This window comes from Tasmannia lanceolata, unplaced genomic scaffold, assembly GCF_043159265.1.
Source record: "Tasmannia lanceolata isolate RefF3 unplaced genomic scaffold, GAP_Taslan_0.1 ptg000008l, whole genome shotgun sequence".
In the NCBI taxonomy this organism is placed as follows: Eukaryota; Viridiplantae; Streptophyta; class Magnoliopsida; order Canellales; family Winteraceae; genus Tasmannia; species Tasmannia lanceolata.
Window position 1 is genome coordinate 20,349,288 of NW_027518685.1, and position 16,328 is coordinate 20,365,615.

Below are 16,328 nucleotides of genomic sequence, written 5' to 3' on the forward strand. Positions count from 1 at the left end.
GATTGAGAGGCTACCAATTCCTTGAACATGGTTCATTGGATCTTGCCTAGTGGGTTTTTCTCTTTGTAGTAGATGGGTAGTGTAATCCATGTGAAGTTTCAGTGTGTTGTTATATTGGCTTGGTGTAATGAATCTACTAAAAGTGTTATCTTGATCTGTATTGTATGCATCGACAAATCTGCTCATACAAAAGCTTGCTCTAAAAAGGTTCCCATACGACACAACAGCAACACAGAAAAAGGAGAGATTTCCCAACCTTTGAACTTATTACTGTAGGGTCTTAATGTATTTAGAGATCTTCAAATCCCATTTCTCATTCTCTAACCAAACCTCTCACATTAATACATCTTCTCCCCTGAAAATCACTGTCCTAATAGCATATTACCCATTTACATTAAGACAAATCAGACCCACATTTTCTTATCAAGCCACATTGAAGGAACTTGCCGTGCTCTCTACAAACTTTCTAGCTCCCTTGAACCATCTCTTATCCCCGGCTTGCGCCTTGCAAATGTAAAGCTTTCCATCTGATACAGTGGCAGTAATCAGTTGATGTTTGCCTCCTTCGGTTCCGTCGGCTGTCCTTGTCAAAACAGAGACAGAGTAGTATTGTTTCCCGCCAATGACTGGTGTCGAGGCTTCCAATATGTTGGCAGTTGCCACAGCACCGGAGTCAAATCCGCCCTTCAAAATAAAATTGATACTATAAATCATGAGACGGTATTTTGTAAATACCTAATTATCTTGAATATATCAACCATTTCGTTATTTTCTGATCGCCTGGATCGGACAAAAGAAGCATCTTGTTGTTTCTTCAACAATTTCTGATCTCTAATGGACCTCTCAGTAGGATTCGACAGACTGATATAAAACTCTAAGGGGCCGTTTGAATACACGGATTTTAGGATCCAGGTTTTTAGTTTGAAAACAGTGTAAAAGAGGGTATGAATCAAGCTGCTGGATGCTGTCCTGGCAGCGTTTCTTGAATTTTAAGCAAGAAAATCAGGTTTTAAAAATCTCTCCTACATCCCGTATGATTTCTAAAACCTGAAAATATGGGAGGATCTGCTACTCTCTTGCTGATGGAAAGAAGGGAGAGAAGTAAAAAATAGTAAAAAACGACGGCCGGTCCTCTTCTTCTCTCGTCTCTAACCCTTTCTTACACTGTTTTCAAACTAAAAACCTAGATTCTAAAACCCGCATATCCAAACCGGCCCTTAAGGGGCTGTTGGATACCTGGATTTTAGAATCCATGTTCTAGTTTAGAAGCAGTGAACAATTCTGGATTTTACAATGGAAGTAGGTTGCAGATGTGGGGGGAAGTAACTTGCATATCAAGGATTTAAGTAAGAAATCTAGGTTTTAGAAATCTCTCTCGCGTCTTGAGATTCCTAAAACCTATAAACATGGGATGATCTCCTACTCTCTCGCTCCACAGAAAGAAGGGTGAGAAATAAGAAAACGACGGACGGTCTCCTTCTCTCACCTCCCATCCAGGATTTTGAGGAAATCCAAGATTCTAAAATCCGTGTATCCAAACGGCCCCTAAAAAGCATGTTGCAGTAACTAGATAGAGAAATGATTATGTGTAGACAACCTATTATATGGTGCACATATATATGAGGTATGCTAAACTCAAGGGAGTCGTTGCAAAAATGGGCTGAAAGGGTGCCCCCTTTGGTAGCCATTTTTGCAAGGGGGCCGGCCCCTGAGGGGAGAAATTCCCTGCCAAATAATCAAGTAACATGGCATGGCTGTTTATTCACCGAAGAGTGTTGTACTAAAGTAAATTTTCAAATTTTCTTGTTTCTTTAATCTTAACTACCTCAGAATCAGTTTTGCCAGAGTAAGCTTGCTTCCCCAGCAAATAATCCACCTGAAAATTACCATACAAAAAAAAATTAGTCTTCCTTCTTCTTTTAAAGTTGGGAACAAACTTGTGACCTCGTGGTTGCAACTCTCTGATTCTAAGTGCGAGGTAGGAGATGTAAAACTGAAAATAAAAAAAACTAAGGAAAAAATAGGGAAAATAGAATTACCTGAGACAGAAATTCCTCAGGGGGCCCGTAGTCAGTGATGGACTTCTTGGCGGTGGGGATGACCATGACAGCAAGATTGGTAGCGCTGTCTACGTTGTCTTCATATCTTAACACCTGACCGGGGTACTCCACCTCCTTGCTCGGGTTCCATTTCGACGGTATCGATATTTTGAATCCATCTCCGCTGTAGGGAATGAACTCTGTGTTTGTCTTTGGCTTTCCGAAAACATTAGCTGCATCCACCCAATGAATCTTGTTCATTATTAATTTTTTGGTTGCTAATCTGGGTCGAACCTGCTACCTCAAGGTTGAGAAACAGAGCCTCAACCATTGACCACGCACGCACCCACTAGATAAATTTACATGTATAAATAGTTAAATGGAAGTTTATATTCATATGATTTTAAATAACCTCAGGGCCACTCAATTTTTCCCATTCTATGGTATAGATAGCAAAAGAGATAGACTATACATCATTATTTGGTGTACAGTCTATGTCCCGCCCATTAAGGCCCTGTTTGAGAATCGATTTTGTCAAAAACTGATTATTGGACTCAAAAAAACATTTAAATCCTGTTCGTTTTAGATTTTGATAATCAATTTTGAGCCAACAACCCAATAATCATACTTATACATAATTTTGAGTCCAACAATTAATGAGTTGTTGGCTCAATCAAAATCTAAACTGAACAGGATTTAAATGTAATTTTGAGTCCAATAATCAATTTTTTTGACTCAAAATCCAAACGAACATGGCCTTAGGTCCTGTTCGTTTTAGATTATGTCAACCGATTTTCAGTCCAAAACCAATTATTGGACTTAAAATTAACGCAATTTTAAGTCTAATAATAGGTTTTGGACTGACAATCGGTTTCATAATCCAAAACAAACACGATCCGGGTCTTAATTTTGAGTCAAATATTCATAATCGATTCTCAAAATCCAAAACAAATAGCGCCTAATTGAAAAAACAATACAAAGAACAAACTTATGGGTGTTTTAGTGATTGAATTGGATAACTTACCGGCTTCGCCATAAGCGGCGTCGGCGGGTGAAACCTTGGTGCCGATGGCTGCGGCGCCGATGAGCACAGTAAGAGCCAATCGGCGCGACACTGCGGCATTGCCTTCTTCATCATGGCTTGTAAGATTTTGGGCTTTGCAGACCACTCGGGAGGGCTTGATGTTTGACATGTGGCGCGGCTGCCGCATCCTAGTGGGTGTGGAGGGTGCATGGTGATGGAGGAAACATGCAGTGGATGCCATTTTCTCTCTTAGGTTAAAACAATCTTTCAAGTGTGTATGTGGTTGTATTAGAAGAAGGTTGAGTGGTGTCTGTTTGAGTGAAGGAAAATAGTTTGGTTTTGGATTTTGGATGTGGGTTTGGATATCATGTGAAGATTAGATTTTTGATTGGATAAGGTTTTAGAGCTTTTGATTCGTCCATGTGGATCTCTTATTGGTGGTTTACAGAGGAAAGAAGCACATATATTGGGGTGCCACATGGACGAATCAAAAGCTCTAAAACCTTATCCAATTTTAAACTCTCTGTCTCTCTCTCTCATCAAATCTCCATCGTACATGTGGTATGTATATATTATTGAAAATGATCCTAACCATCCGATCAAAGGGCTAATCCTTGTTGGATGTGAATTGTTTGCTGTTACTGTTTTGACCTTATGTTTGTGGGTGTGATCGATCCTTAGGCAGAAAGAGGAATCCTTAGGCCCTGCTTATTTTGGATTATGAGTCAAAAGCTACTCGAGTTTAAGTTTAATATTGGGTCCAATAATCAGTTCTGGACTCATAATCGGCTGTCAAAATCCAAAACTAACCAGGCGAGAGAGAGAGAGAGAGAGAGAGAGAGGGTATCGAACTCCATCATACACTTGGCATGCATTTATTATTGCGAATGATCCTAACCATCTGACCAAAGAGCCATTGGTTGTTGGATGCAAAGGGTCGGTTATTTTTGTTTTTGCCTACTATTTGTGGGTGAGTGATCAAACGTAATCAGGATTAGAGTAATGGCTAAGTAAGGAGTGACCTCATTGTAATACAATGTTGTAAGCCCACAATGGCATAGTGGGTCCCATCCATGAGTGATACGGTCCAATTGATAGGACTTTGTTGGAATCCCAGAAGCCCAGGAATTATCCCAATCGTCCAATTCTACTAACATTTAGAAATGTGTCTTATTTGTTGAAATTATTGGGCCTCAAGAGATCCAGATCAAGGCCTCTCAAATGAACGGTTTGGATCAATCAGAAGTGAGACCCATATGCCGTTCCCGGGCTCATTCGCGCTCGTGAAGCATTCCTCATCAGGAATGGTTTAATCAATCAATCTCTTCGATTGGTGCATCACAGCCATCCATTCTGTGAACTTCTTACCATAGAGAATAACCCATTGATTATATTTCTTTTAGCTGTCTGCTTGCAAGTCACATATTGAATTAGAGGGCCCCCCAAATGAATGATCTGGATCGTTCTATGGAGGGACCTTGCTCCCTTGCACAATTGTTTTTTGAGGCAGTCTAAACAGAAGGGCGCCCTTGCATAAATAAGATGAAAGGGCTATGCAAGGGCGCCCCATCTGCCCCAAATGCAGATACCTCTAACCTTTTGGTTTCTACAATGTAGGTTTCAATATCTGGTGAGCCTTTCTTACTCTATTTTCTGGATGACTTAGAAAGCAATGAGGCCTAGATTGATTCGGAATCATTTCAAGAGGTTCCTATGGCCCTCCTTTAAGCTTGCCCCTTTCTGAGGAGAAAGCTAATAGCACCATGAAAGTTGCTTCTAAGCCTGCTGGCAGGAGCTCAGATGCTTCCAAATCTACCCCAGTTCTTTCACCTGGGGGATCTATGTCCATATGTAGCTCTATTTCTCTTGCCACTTCGAATGAGATCACTCCAAGGGAGTTCGGGATTTGTGTCTTACCTATATTTTATACTAGTAGGATTTCATAAAAAGTTGAGATGTTGTATCCACTATTAGTGTTTGTCTACATAGTTTATTAATTCGATTCACTCCATTATCTGTGACTAATATACACTTCTAAATAAGTCAAATAATGCTCATAAACAAAGGTATTAATCGAATTACACACAAGCATCTAGTCTATAGGATTAGGTTAATGCCTGCTTAGTTAGCGTTTAGAGTTAGGTGAAAAGCAAGGGAAAGAAAGAAGAGAGAGAGAATCGACTAGAGACTTAGTTCATTTGAAAGGAGAAAAAATGATTTTTTTTTTTTAAATATTAGCAGCTTCCAATCATATTTAGGAAGCTTCGACTGAATCTCTGGCTATGTCTGAGTCCAATCCAGCACGATTTCGAATCTTAGGATCGATATGGATCCGAATCATGTTGGACGGATCCAAGCGATATGTCCAAGTCCTCACCAATTAAGTTCGGACCCTTTGGATCCATTAGACCGTGGGTCAATTGGGAGACCCTAACTATGTTTTTTCCCCCATATTAGAATCACCTATAGTAAGACTAAGACAAGAAAAAATATTGTATCCCCTGAAATGCAAGTAGTAGGACAGAGTGAGAGCCAATTTTATTGATGCCCTTTGGCAGGTTGAGAAATACCTGTGGCCCCACTTAGTCACTTACTACACTATCTCTAGTGGGCTCCATTGATTGCATAAATCCTTGTGGGCCCCATGGACCACACCAAAGTATGTTAACACGTCACGATAGCACTTGGCTAAAACTTGTTTAGTGTTGGGATATCTGTAGACAGTTAATTCGAATTGGCCCATAATCTAAATAGGGGTCTAAAGTAGCAAGATATCAGTTATAAGTTTCTAAAGCATCTTTACACTTCTGTAGCATTCCTTTCTATTTTTTACGGCTGTGGCAATTACACACGAAAGAAACACCATATTCAAAAATATATCTTATAGCTACCAAGCTCCAACGTATACAAAATTAGGGCCACATATTCTCTTTACTCCCACCAAATCTCTACAGAATCTCATCCTAATCATCTCTAGATTCCCTCTTTCCTCCTCAAATTCAGGAAAAAAAGAAAAAAACCCTGTTCATGGTTGTGCAGTTCTTGGAGAACCCAACTCTCTCTTAACTTGATTCTACTTAGATTTTGAGAGAGGTCTTCTCAATTTCAGAAAGCCCATTTCATGGTATTTGCAACTCCCCAAAAACCCAAGTTTCTTTTGAAGTTATTCTACTGATCCTCAAACTCAGAAACCTCCTCTGTTTTTGAGTTCTCCAATTTTCCCCTTATTCTTTCCTTGATGCTGCTACAATTTTATACATAGTTCCTCTAATTCAGAAAAAGAACCCATTTCATGTCTTTGCAATTCCCTACGCCCACAATTTTCTTCATCTGTTCTTCTTGAATTTCAGAGAGAAAGTTCTCAAATTCAGATAATACTTGAATTTCTCTATCGTTTCAATTGAGAAACTGCTTGAGCTTTGGAAAAGAAACCATGGCATTACAAGTTAGCAGTGCGAGTTTCTCTATTTTTAATCACAGAAACACTACAAAAATAAGAGCCATTTCTTCTAAGGATTATGCAACCATGAAAAGTGGGGAGGAGAAGGTGAATTTGGGTGGGTCTAATTTGAAGGTCACCAAGCTTGGAATTGGTGCTTGGGCCTGGGGAGACACCAGCTATTGGAATGACTTTGAATGGGATGGTATGTTAAGAGAAACAGTAAATATTTTCTTATTTATTTTGAATTTAATGGTTGTAATGTTTGGTTGAACTTTACTTTCAGATTAACTCAGTAGAATGTTCTTGTAGGCCTGGGATGGTATTAATTTATCATATTTTGACATAAGAAACAATACATATCTTTTCTAATTCAAATGATTTTGGTATTTGGGTTGGTTGAGATTGCCTGAATTCAAACTCTTAGCCCAGAAATTCCATATTATATTTTTAGGGGCAGTTTGGATACGCGGATTTTAGAATCCAAGTTTTAGTTTGAAAATAGTGTAAAAGAGACTCATGATCAAGCCGCTGATATGCTGTCCTGGCAGCGTTTCTAGGATTTTAAGGAAGAAATACAGCTTTTAGAAATCTCTTCCGCATCCTGAGATTTTTAAAACTGGAAATTTGGGACGATCGCCAGCTCTCTTTCTGTCGGAAAGAAGGGCTAGAAATCAGAAAACGACGGCTGCTCTCTTGCTTCTCGTGTCTCCCAACTATAATTTTGAGGAAATTCAGGATTCTAAAATCCGCGTATCCAGAAGTCCTCTCTATGTGTGGTTGAAGTTAGTATCTTCCATTGATAACAAGTTGGATTGGAAAAAATGGAACTATTGATTGATTATTATTATTTATTATTATTATTATTTTTTTTGGAAGAGGTAGAGGGGGGTAGTAGCTTTGCGTGGTGGTTGAACATTTCTCACCAATTTTCTTTTCCCACAATGAGCTGATACACTTTTTTTTAGTTTTCCATTGGGTTTATGCTGAAATTTTAGAACTTTTATTGGGATATTGTCTATAGTTGTTCACAGGGTGTTGTTTTAAGTGTTATAGATTTTAAACCTTTTGCTATATTCTTTTGCATGGAATAATGGTAATAGTTGATAATCTGTTGATGGGTTTGGGTTTTTTAGTTTTGATGAATTTGTGATCTAACTTTGATTAAAATATGTAATGTTGGAAATTTAGATAAAATCCTTTCAATTTTTGTAGTTTTTCAATTGTTCCAATGGTACTCTTTGTTAATGCGTTTTTGGGTCTGGATTCTTCATGGATTTTCGCCTTTAAAAAAAAAAAAAACCTTGAAGCTGTATTGATCTGTAATTAGGTTCTAATTTGTGATGCCAGACAGGAAACTGAAGGCAGCCAAGGCCGCTTTTGATGCCAGTATCGATTGCGGCATAAACTTCTTTGATACTGCAGAGGTTTACGGTGCTAGGGTGAGATCGGCTTTTTGTTTTTTGTTTTTCTTTTCATGTCCTCATGCTTTTTTGGTGATAGATAAAAACTAAAATTAGTGAATAAATACAATTCTATCTTTTTGCAGATGTCTTTTGGAGCAATTAATTCTGAAACTTTGATTGGAAGGTAGTTGACCAGATTTGACAATTCTACACATAATTTTATATGTTTAGTTCTGTTGATCTTTTGTACTTTGTGATCTAATTCCCATTCTACATGGAGTTAAAGCTCTGTTAAAATCAGTAGTTGCTTGTAGATTTTCAATCCCCTGCATCAAATCATCTCCTTTTGTAGATTCATCAAAGAAAGGCAACAAAAGGATTCAGCTGAGGTAGCCATTGCCACCAAGTTTGCAGCACTGCCATGGAGGCTAGGCCGAGGGAGCGTCCTCGCAGCCCTTCAAGATTCACTGTCTCGTCTTGGCCTTTCTTCGGTTGACCTCTACCAGCTTCATTGGTTCGCTCAATGATCCTTATCTTACTATGAGATGTTTAATTTTGTTTTTCTAAAACTCAATAGCAAGTAATAGAGACAGTTCTGCTAATTTTCAGGCCAGGAATATGGGGAAACGAAGGTTGATATTAAAGCCATCCTTCTTCAACAGATACCAAATTGAATTTCTTTTAATCTGGAATGAACTGCTTGTCAATTATGAAGAAGTTTTGATCTTTTACTAATCATTTTCAGGATACATTGATGGCCTTGGAGATGCTGTTGAAAAGGGGCTCGTAAAAGCTGTTGGCGTTTCAAACTATAGTGGTACAAGTTGTATTCTTCGATTTCTAATATGTCTGCGTTTTTTTAAAGAAAACCCGGACTTTATCTATTGCTTGAACCTTAAATTTTATTGATATTAAGCAAAAGATACAAGAGATGGGCACGTCATTGCCTTAAGACCCGAAAATCAAGAAAGAAATCACTTAGACCATATGTTAGAAATCACTAATGTGTTAGTGTAATTGATGAAACTTGTTTGTTATTTGCTCCAGCGAAGCGTCTTAAAGAAGCTTATGATCAACTTAAGAAGAGGGGGATTCCGTTGGCTTCGAACCAAGTAAATTACAGCCTCATATACAGAATTCCAGAAGAGAATGGTGTGAAGGCTGCTTGTGATGAACTGGGAGTCACTATGATTGCCTATTCACCTATTGCTCAAGGCATGATTCCAGTACTCTTTTACTTTCTACTTCTTTCTTTTGGTTAGGAAAGAAATCTATTGCTGCATTACTAACAAATATACACTGTTTTGTAGAAAATTTTCAACAAATAGAGATTATGTAGAGTGTGGAATCCCTAGAAATTTCATTTAGAAATAAGTTGTATAGGCTTTCCTGAGTATTAATCTGCTGATGGTTCAACAGTATCAGTAAGACTAAAACTAAAGTCAGATAAGACCTTACCGAGTTCAACTCGATCAGAGTCATGACTCGGCTTTGTTAGAAATATGCTGACTCACTCAAGGAGCAAAGTTGGCGATTGGTAGTTCAACTTGATTTGCATCAATTGTTGAAAGTGACTAAGTTGATGCAACGGGTAAATATGCACGTTGGATTACGGTCTGATTAATTTGGACTGGTTCAAATTGATTTGAAACCCATTTGGTTGGTTGGCAGGAAAGTTGTGGAAACTGGTGAAAAGGAAAAACTTTTCTAAATTTTCCCCACAAGGCCACTATCCTTTGTTTTGTTGCACAAGGAAAGACTTTCTAAGTTGGAAAGATGTAACGTAGTTTTTAGTATTAAGTAAATAAGTTATTTATCATTTGGTAGGATCTTTTCAATTTGGTAGGATAAGGTTTATCTTTGTAAATAAAGCCATTACAGGCTATCTTGTAGGGCTGCTAGCTATCTTTTAGGAGTTATCTAGAGTTATCTACTGCTTGTGTTTGGTAGTTGTATTTAAGCACTTATCAATAATAGAAAAGGCAGCAGAGATTTTATTTGTGTTCCCCTTTATCTTGGTGCAATCTCCCATATGAGATTGCTCTCTATTTCCTCTTGAGTAGTGCCTTGTGAGACACCATAGCTCCAGGAAACAAGAAACTATTTTATGAACATAACAAAAGATCTCTTTTTCTAAGTTACAGGCGTCCAAATAAGAGAGATACCTTTTCAGAATAAAAAAGAGGGGGTTCTTTTAATGTTTGTTGAAACAAATGGTTAAAACAATGAAGTACCCAAAATGAGAAAGCTGTCTGGGGAAAGCCCTTTCTATCTGGAAAGGTCTTTCCTTCTAAACAAAGAGGCACTCAGGCCCTGTTTGGATTGCAGGAAAAACGTTTCTTGTGGAATTTTATTACCAGGAAGCTGAGAAAACAACCCGATCAGAGTCATGACCCTACGTTTTGAATCATTTTCAGGTGTTCTCACAGGCAAATACACCCCAGAAAATCCGCCAAGCGGCCCACGCGGCCGGATTTACACTCCAGAATTTCTTACAAAGGTAGAACCCCAAAAGCATTTCATATTAATATTTCCTCTTAATGATCATATGCAGACTTCATAAACATTTCTTATGTCATGCAGCTCCAACCACTGTTGAGCAGAATCAAGGAAATTGGACAGAACTACAATAAAACCAACACCCAGGTTACTATCTCTAAAAACCGGTTCAATTTCTCAAAATACTCACAAATTAAGATACTGGTAAATGCATAATGGCTAGGAGAATGTCTTTTAAACTAAAGAATAATGCACATTTTTAAAAAAAATTGAAACTACTAAATTTGCTTTCCTAGCTGTTGCCATCTTGTTTGAAGTCGCACTTCTGATATGTTTGCATGAGCATGTATTTGGAAAAAATTCCTGGATGTTGTAGAAGTAAGGGTGCACAAATAGGTGCAATTTAAAAGCAAATTCCTAACAAAGGTGGCCTTCAACAGGTGGTTCTGAACTGGTTAATAGCTCAGGAGAATATTGTGCCCATCCCAGGAGCCAAAAATGCAGAACAAGCTAAAGAGTTTGCAGGTGCACTTGGGTGGAGACTCACCGATGAAGAAATTACCGAGCTCCGCACGTTGGCATCAGAAACCAAACCAGTCATTGGGTTTCCAGTCGAAAAGTTGTAGTTCAAGTCTTCTGCAGGAAAAAAATTACTTACCTTAACTATTTGAACATCCTGTATCATTTACAAACTGAATGTATTTACTCGAAAGTTCAGCAATACCTCAAAATAACCAAGCTGACAAATACAAAATTAATATATTTAAATCTTTTTGTGCATGCATTACAAGCCCAGAACAAACACTGTTTGTAAATTGTAATTATCTAATAAAGGACTGTTGTTGGAGTAGAATCTAAGTGAGGTCATTTTCGTCAAAAGGCTCTTCATCCTTGCCAGCGTCTAAGTCAAGCGAATCCAAATCGCCTGTCGGCAATTTCCTTGCAAGCCTAATGATCTGCATCCATTGCATGAGTAAAATTCCGCAGTAGCAATGATAGTTTTACAAAAAAAAAAAGGGAGCAACAAACTTTGAAAAATGGGTTTTGATAACCCCAGTTCATGGTACAGATTGGGAGGAAAAATGATGTAAACCAGCCCGAATGACTGAACTCAGCAACATAGAAGTCAACCAGAAATGTGAGAAAGATACATGGCCCCTTTACAGTGTGGAAAACTGTGGCTTCTGTAAACTACCCGAAATTCAACTCTAAAAGATAGAAAGAAAAAGCCACTCATAAGTCATAACAGATGGGTGAAGCAACCATTTTTTAACTGGAAAGGATAATCCCTAAAATGCTATATTCTGTGGGAGAAGGAAGGTGTGGAGGAGATTTGAGTCAGCTTTCTCTGAGACGTTTCTAATTTCGTTCTGAAAGAATATTAGCTTGTTTAGGATTGTTTTTTTTAATTTTACTTTAAAATTAGAAACTGTGTAGGAAAGGTTTAGAATTTTTTTGCCTAGGAAGGAAAGTATTACAAGGATAAAATTGAGTATTTTTTATATATAAGACATTCTTTAAGGGGAGTTTTAGTTTAATTACGAGTTGAAGTTTATGCAAATGATTGTATTCTCTCTGTTTTCTCCTTGAGACAGCACCATATCCTGCTCTGCATCTTGTCTTTATTGAGGTATGTTGCTTTGTTTTGTTTTGGGATTGAAACTTGTGATTGTTATTCTAGTTTAGCTCAAAGTGTTATTAAGGAGTAAGCAAATAAGAAAAGTTGCCATATGATCGAGATTTGAGATAGTGCTCGACTGAGCAACACGTTTGATTTCTTCAATGTCCCCTTCTGCATAAGCTGACAGCAGCTTGGAAGCACAGTGGTTCTGGTCACTACTAAGAAAAGCTTCAATCCTGCAATGTTGAGCAAGTAAATTAAGCTCGAGGTTTCTTTGATGTAAAACTCAGGGACAGAGACAAAATTGATTCAGAAAAAGTAATAGATCAAGTGTGCATATTATTAAAGATAAACACGCAAGACTTTCTTCTCTTGCTCATGGGCCCCCAGACATGGCATGGTGATCAGGAGCCTTCAGCAGGTGGGCCAGTGGGCCACCACAATACAATAAGGCAAGAGCAGTCCCACAGCAAATGGATGATCCTATCTCTCAATAAAAAAGGGGGATTTTCAGGCGATTCCCAATAAATTTCAATTGTTGATATTTACAGGCCATACTCACTGAGAACAATCATTGTGACACTTCTGTGCTTGCTTAAAATCATGTGCATAAAGGTACACTATAATTGCACTCAGATACCAAAATAATGATAGTAATAATAAAATGCATGAGCAGGGAACCACAGTGTTTTGAAATTTATCAGGAATTTCAAAAGGTAGGCTAACAGTGAGCATATATGTATGAACATTTTATTTGGATTCACAAGTTTTCATCTTCAATAGCTCCAACCTCGTCACAAGGGCGGAAGGGCACTCAAACAATTTAGGCGTTTGATTTTAAGCTGATGGGGTCAGGGGCTTTGGATGTAGATCTTAAATTGTAATCTTTCCTTGGGGACATCTTGTCCCCTGCTGATGTACAACTTAAGATTTGGAATAAATTTGTTAATTTAAGAGTCTGCAGAATTGAATGAAAACTCCAAGATACGTGCACAAAGACATGCCCTGACAATCATGAAGGTATCGATGTCATTGGGTATGATATACCGGTCACTTGAATGCGTCACCTAGATTTGTTGGCTTGTGCCTTGGGCAAGGGGACCTACTATGAGTGGCTAACATTTACTTGTTAGCCAATCAAGTTTAAGGTAAACACTTGTGGCAGCACGATACAAGTCAAACGCCATTTGGTCCTTCCCATCTTCTTCTAGAATGACACAAGCATCAGTGTACATGCGAACAGCTTCGTCAGGAATGGTATCTTCAAGGGCACTACAGTAAACAATAATATGTTGATGAAACAATTTTCTGAAGACATATAGGAGCATGGTTTGGAATTTTGGGCTGAAATTTTGGCCAGGGCCGACACCGAAAGTACATGAACTAAATCTTGTAAAATACCGAAATTTTACATGATTTCAGCTGAATTCGAAAATTTTACCCAAACCAACATTTAAAACCTTGTATAAGAGTAGAGGAATGTAAGAAGCCAGGTACAGACGGAGCACCCTTTCCAAGAGCGTCCGACGCAGGCTGTGATCTTCCACACTCAATGTACAACTCGGATGCTCTTCTGTAAAGGTCAGCAACTTCATTCCAGCTACCAAGTTCCTTTGCTAGAGAAGCAGCAGACTCCATATGCTTGGCAGCATCCCAAGGTCTATCAAAATCAGAAAGGAAAATTCAAACTAATTACTCAAAACATGCAAGAACACATACCAAATATAAAACCAAGTAAATCAAAGCAAAAGAGAATACGATGAAAGCATCTCCTGCCCTTTTGAGGCCTTCTCAAATGCCATTTTAGCTTTTTCATTGTCTTTTCCAAGCCTGAATGCAAGAGCTTCAACAAAAGCAGAAGCATTTATAAGTAAGACCCAACAAATCATAGTAAAACACTGACTAAAAAAATGACTCTGGATGCAACATTACATTTAAGTATAAAAATTACCAACATGCCTTCTCATATAGGATAGTGACACTCTTCCAATCAGCACTCCACCTAGTAAGACTGAGTTTTGTTCTGCAAAGAGGAAAAAGAATAAGAACAAGTAAAAGACATAGTTAAATACCCATTGCTGCCTTGAATACAAAAACATCTAGAATCGCCTCTCTTTTTTGCGCCTATTTTTGTCTTTTCTTTGGAAAATTCTTATTGGGTTTTTAATTTTTGATTATGAGGTTGAAATGTGATACTTGAAAAAATAGAGTTTGTGTTTTGGGTTAGATTTTCGCGTTCATCAAAGCATCTACACATTCTATATATTCGATTATTAGAACTGAATTTACTACCAAAATTTGGGAAAAAGATAAAAGGCAACAGGAAAATTATCAGATTATTTCGAATTTCATCAATGTGTTTAAGAAAAGGTCAGATCAGATGATTATCTGAGTATCTTCAACTTGAAATTGAGAAAAATATAATAATAAACTATAAAAGCACGAATTTTTTTTTATTCATCGTGAGTTCAGAATCGAAGAAAAAGAACAGAAAAAAAGAAGAAGGAATTACTTACAATTTATCAGCTTTGATCATCGTCTTCTCGGCATCAGAACTCGCCATGCTCGAGCTTAGGGGTGTAAACGAGCCGAGCTTGGCCAGGCTCGGCTCGGGTCGTTAAGCTCAAAAGCTCGGCTCGGCTCGGCCAGGCTCGCGAGCCGCCTTATCGAGCTTGGGTTATATTAAATTCACACCCCTCATCTTCCCTGGACAGCCCTATCTAGTGTAATTTCACTACTCTTTTTACACTACAGGGGTGGTCCAAGTAACAAATGGGGTTAAAAAAAAAAGTGACATATTTTGCCTCCCCCTTTCACTCCCTGGATAACCCTTTTAGTGTATATGTTAACATATGGATCTGATTTTTTGTGGACACCCTATCTATGTGAGGACCTTAAAAATGAATGGTTTGGATTTTAATTGGGCCAGGCCTAGGAAACTGTCGGGTAATTTTGTAAAGTTAAGGCCCATTTCAATATCCAGATTAAGCATCTAATGGGCTCACCATGGACGGATAGTTTATCATCTTCTTCGAGGCCCCATATCGAACAGTTGAGATTATCTGATAAGAGAGATTTTTGTACATTGCCCCTTCTTTGCTATCAATCTTGCTAGACCCACTATGTTCTTCCTCTTTTCTTCCCTGGGGTCACCCCATTCTAGTGTATCTATGACTGCTCTTTTTACACTCAATGGGGGTGTCCCAGTGAAGAGAAGGGGGCATTGAACTAGTGGTGCCACCCAGGCGGGTCGGGTTTGGGTTGAGGCCCGAGCAACCATTTACTCAACCCGAACTTGACCCAGCCCGAGCAACCCTTTTTGCCAACCCGAACCCGAGTTCAACCTGACCGAACTCGAGATTTTAAGCTTAAAAACTAAAGAATTATTAAAAATTTCGGGTTGAACTCGGGTCGGGTTGCTCAAGCCCTCAACCCGAACCCGACCAGAACTCAACCCGGGTTGCGAAAACCTGACCCGAACTCAATCATAAGCTTGAAACCAGGAAGCATGGTAAGACAATGCATACCCACGGGCATGAACTGCTCAAGTTATTTGGGTTTACATTGGATTGACCATAGCCAAACAATGAACACTTCCACCATATTTCAATGGTTTGTTTGTATATAACCTTAAATGCAATTGGTTTTTAATATTAAATGTGATTATTTGTATAATAACACAGCTATAATTTTAGAAATGATATAATTAATATCTTATAAAGCATTTGATTCTAGCACGAGCAGTGTGGTGAGCCAATTCACCGATATTGTGGACTAGAACATGCAGAATAACAATATTAAGTTAGTAACTATCCATTTAACACTGTTTTCATTATGTAATTAGCCACAGGCTCCGATACACAAATACTTTGAGCTATGACAACTACAACAGGCCCCCCCCCCCCCCCCCCCCCCCCAAAGAATCATTCACCTTCCTAACTTAAAGATAGAGTTTGAGAATTCTTCTAAGAACAAAAACAAAAGAAAAGAGAGTAAACATTGGTTTCCTTCTACATTTTTCTCTTTCTTTATACGTAATAATATTTTCTCGGGGAGTGATAAATCGACTCCCCATGTGTCTTTCTCTCTCCTCTGGGTTAGAGAGAGAAAGTGGAGAGAGATAGACACATGGGGAGTCGATTTATCATTTTGGGGGGTTGATTTATCACTGCCCTATTTTCTTTTATAGGGACACACTAGATGGGAAGTCTCTCTTGGCCCAAGGTTCAAATTTTTGGTGTCGGGGCTACCCCATTCGCCATGAGCATTGTAAGGCTCCTAAGATATTCCATTCACTTTT

At 38.4% G+C, this 16,328-nt stretch overlaps 3 protein-coding genes across 3 annotated transcripts; 1 reads left to right on the forward strand and 2 right to left on the reverse strand.

The window, feature by feature from the left end:
* Positions 1–228: 228 nt before the first annotated feature.
* On the reverse strand, positions 229–3,404 carry LOC143884733 (oxygen-evolving enhancer protein 2, chloroplastic-like). Its single transcript, XM_077388479.1, has 4 exons — positions 3,064–3,404; positions 2,040–2,272; positions 1,826–1,876; positions 229–684 (listed from the first exon to the last, which is right to left on the reverse strand). Exons 1-4 carry the CDS (start codon positions 3,302–3,304, stop codon positions 424–426), a joined length of 786 nt encoding a protein of 261 aa, XP_077244594.1. The 5' UTR covers positions 3,305–3,404; the 3' UTR covers positions 229–423.
* Positions 3,405–5,895: 2,491 nt separating this feature from the next.
* LOC143884737 (NAD(P)-linked oxidoreductase superfamily protein) lies at positions 5,896–11,260 on the forward strand. The gene is made up of 10 exons (XM_077388489.1): positions 5,896–6,707; positions 7,853–7,944; positions 8,052–8,092; positions 8,261–8,422; positions 8,518–8,540; positions 8,654–8,725; positions 8,956–9,123; positions 10,326–10,408; positions 10,492–10,554; positions 10,848–11,260. The coding sequence occupies exons 1-10, from the start codon at positions 6,497–6,499 to the stop codon at positions 11,031–11,033; spliced, it is 1,101 nt and encodes a 366-aa protein (XP_077244604.1). The 5' UTR covers positions 5,896–6,496; the 3' UTR covers positions 11,034–11,260.
* On the reverse strand, positions 10,578–14,591 carry LOC143884738 (gamma-soluble NSF attachment protein-like). The gene is made up of 8 exons (XM_077388490.1): positions 14,545–14,591; positions 13,984–14,051; positions 13,787–13,871; positions 13,530–13,688; positions 13,157–13,300; positions 12,591–12,779; positions 12,135–12,264; positions 10,578–11,363 (listed from the first exon to the last, which is right to left on the reverse strand). The coding sequence occupies exons 1-8, from the start codon at positions 14,589–14,591 to the stop codon at positions 11,262–11,264; spliced, it is 924 nt and encodes a 307-aa protein (XP_077244605.1). The 3' UTR covers positions 10,578–11,261.
* Between the last annotated feature and the right edge of the window lie 1,737 nt (positions 14,592–16,328).

Excerpts from the sequence above, each read along its gene's own strand:
- LOC143884737 (XM_077388489.1), top strand. The coding sequence starts at position 6,497 with ATGGCATTACAAGTTAGCAGTGCGAGTTTCTCTATTTTTAATCACAGA. Across the intron at positions 6,708-7,852 it reads GAATGACTTTGAATGGGATG|ACAGGAAACTGAAGGCAGCC; the intron begins GTATGTTAAGAG and ends TTGTGATGCCAG. Across the intron at positions 8,726-8,955 it reads TGGCGTTTCAAACTATAGTG|CGAAGCGTCTTAAAGAAGCT; the intron begins GTACAAGTTGTA and ends TATTTGCTCCAG.
- LOC143884733 (XM_077388479.1), bottom strand. The coding sequence starts at position 3,304 with ATGGCATCCACTGCATGTTTCCTCCATCACCATGCACCCTCCACACCC. Across the intron at positions 1,877-2,039 it reads CTGAGGAATTTCTGTCTCAG|GTGGATTATTTGCTGGGGAA; the intron begins GTAATTCTATTT and ends GGTAATTTTCAG. Across the intron at positions 685-1,825 it reads CTGGCAAAACTGATTCTGAG|GGCGGATTTGACTCCGGTGC; the intron begins GTAGTTAAGATT and ends TTTATTTTGAAG.
- LOC143884738 (XM_077388490.1), bottom strand. The coding sequence starts at position 14,591 with ATGGCGAGTTCTGATGCCGAGAAGACGATGATCAAAGCTGATAAATT. Across the intron at positions 14,052-14,544 it reads ATGATCAAAGCTGATAAATT|AACAAAACTCAGTCTTACTA; the intron begins GTAAGTAATTCC and ends TCCTCTTTGCAG. Across the intron at positions 13,872-13,983 it reads TATCCTATATGAGAAGGCAT|CTCTTGCATTCAGGCTTGGA; the intron begins GTTGGTAATTTT and ends CTTTTGTTGAAG.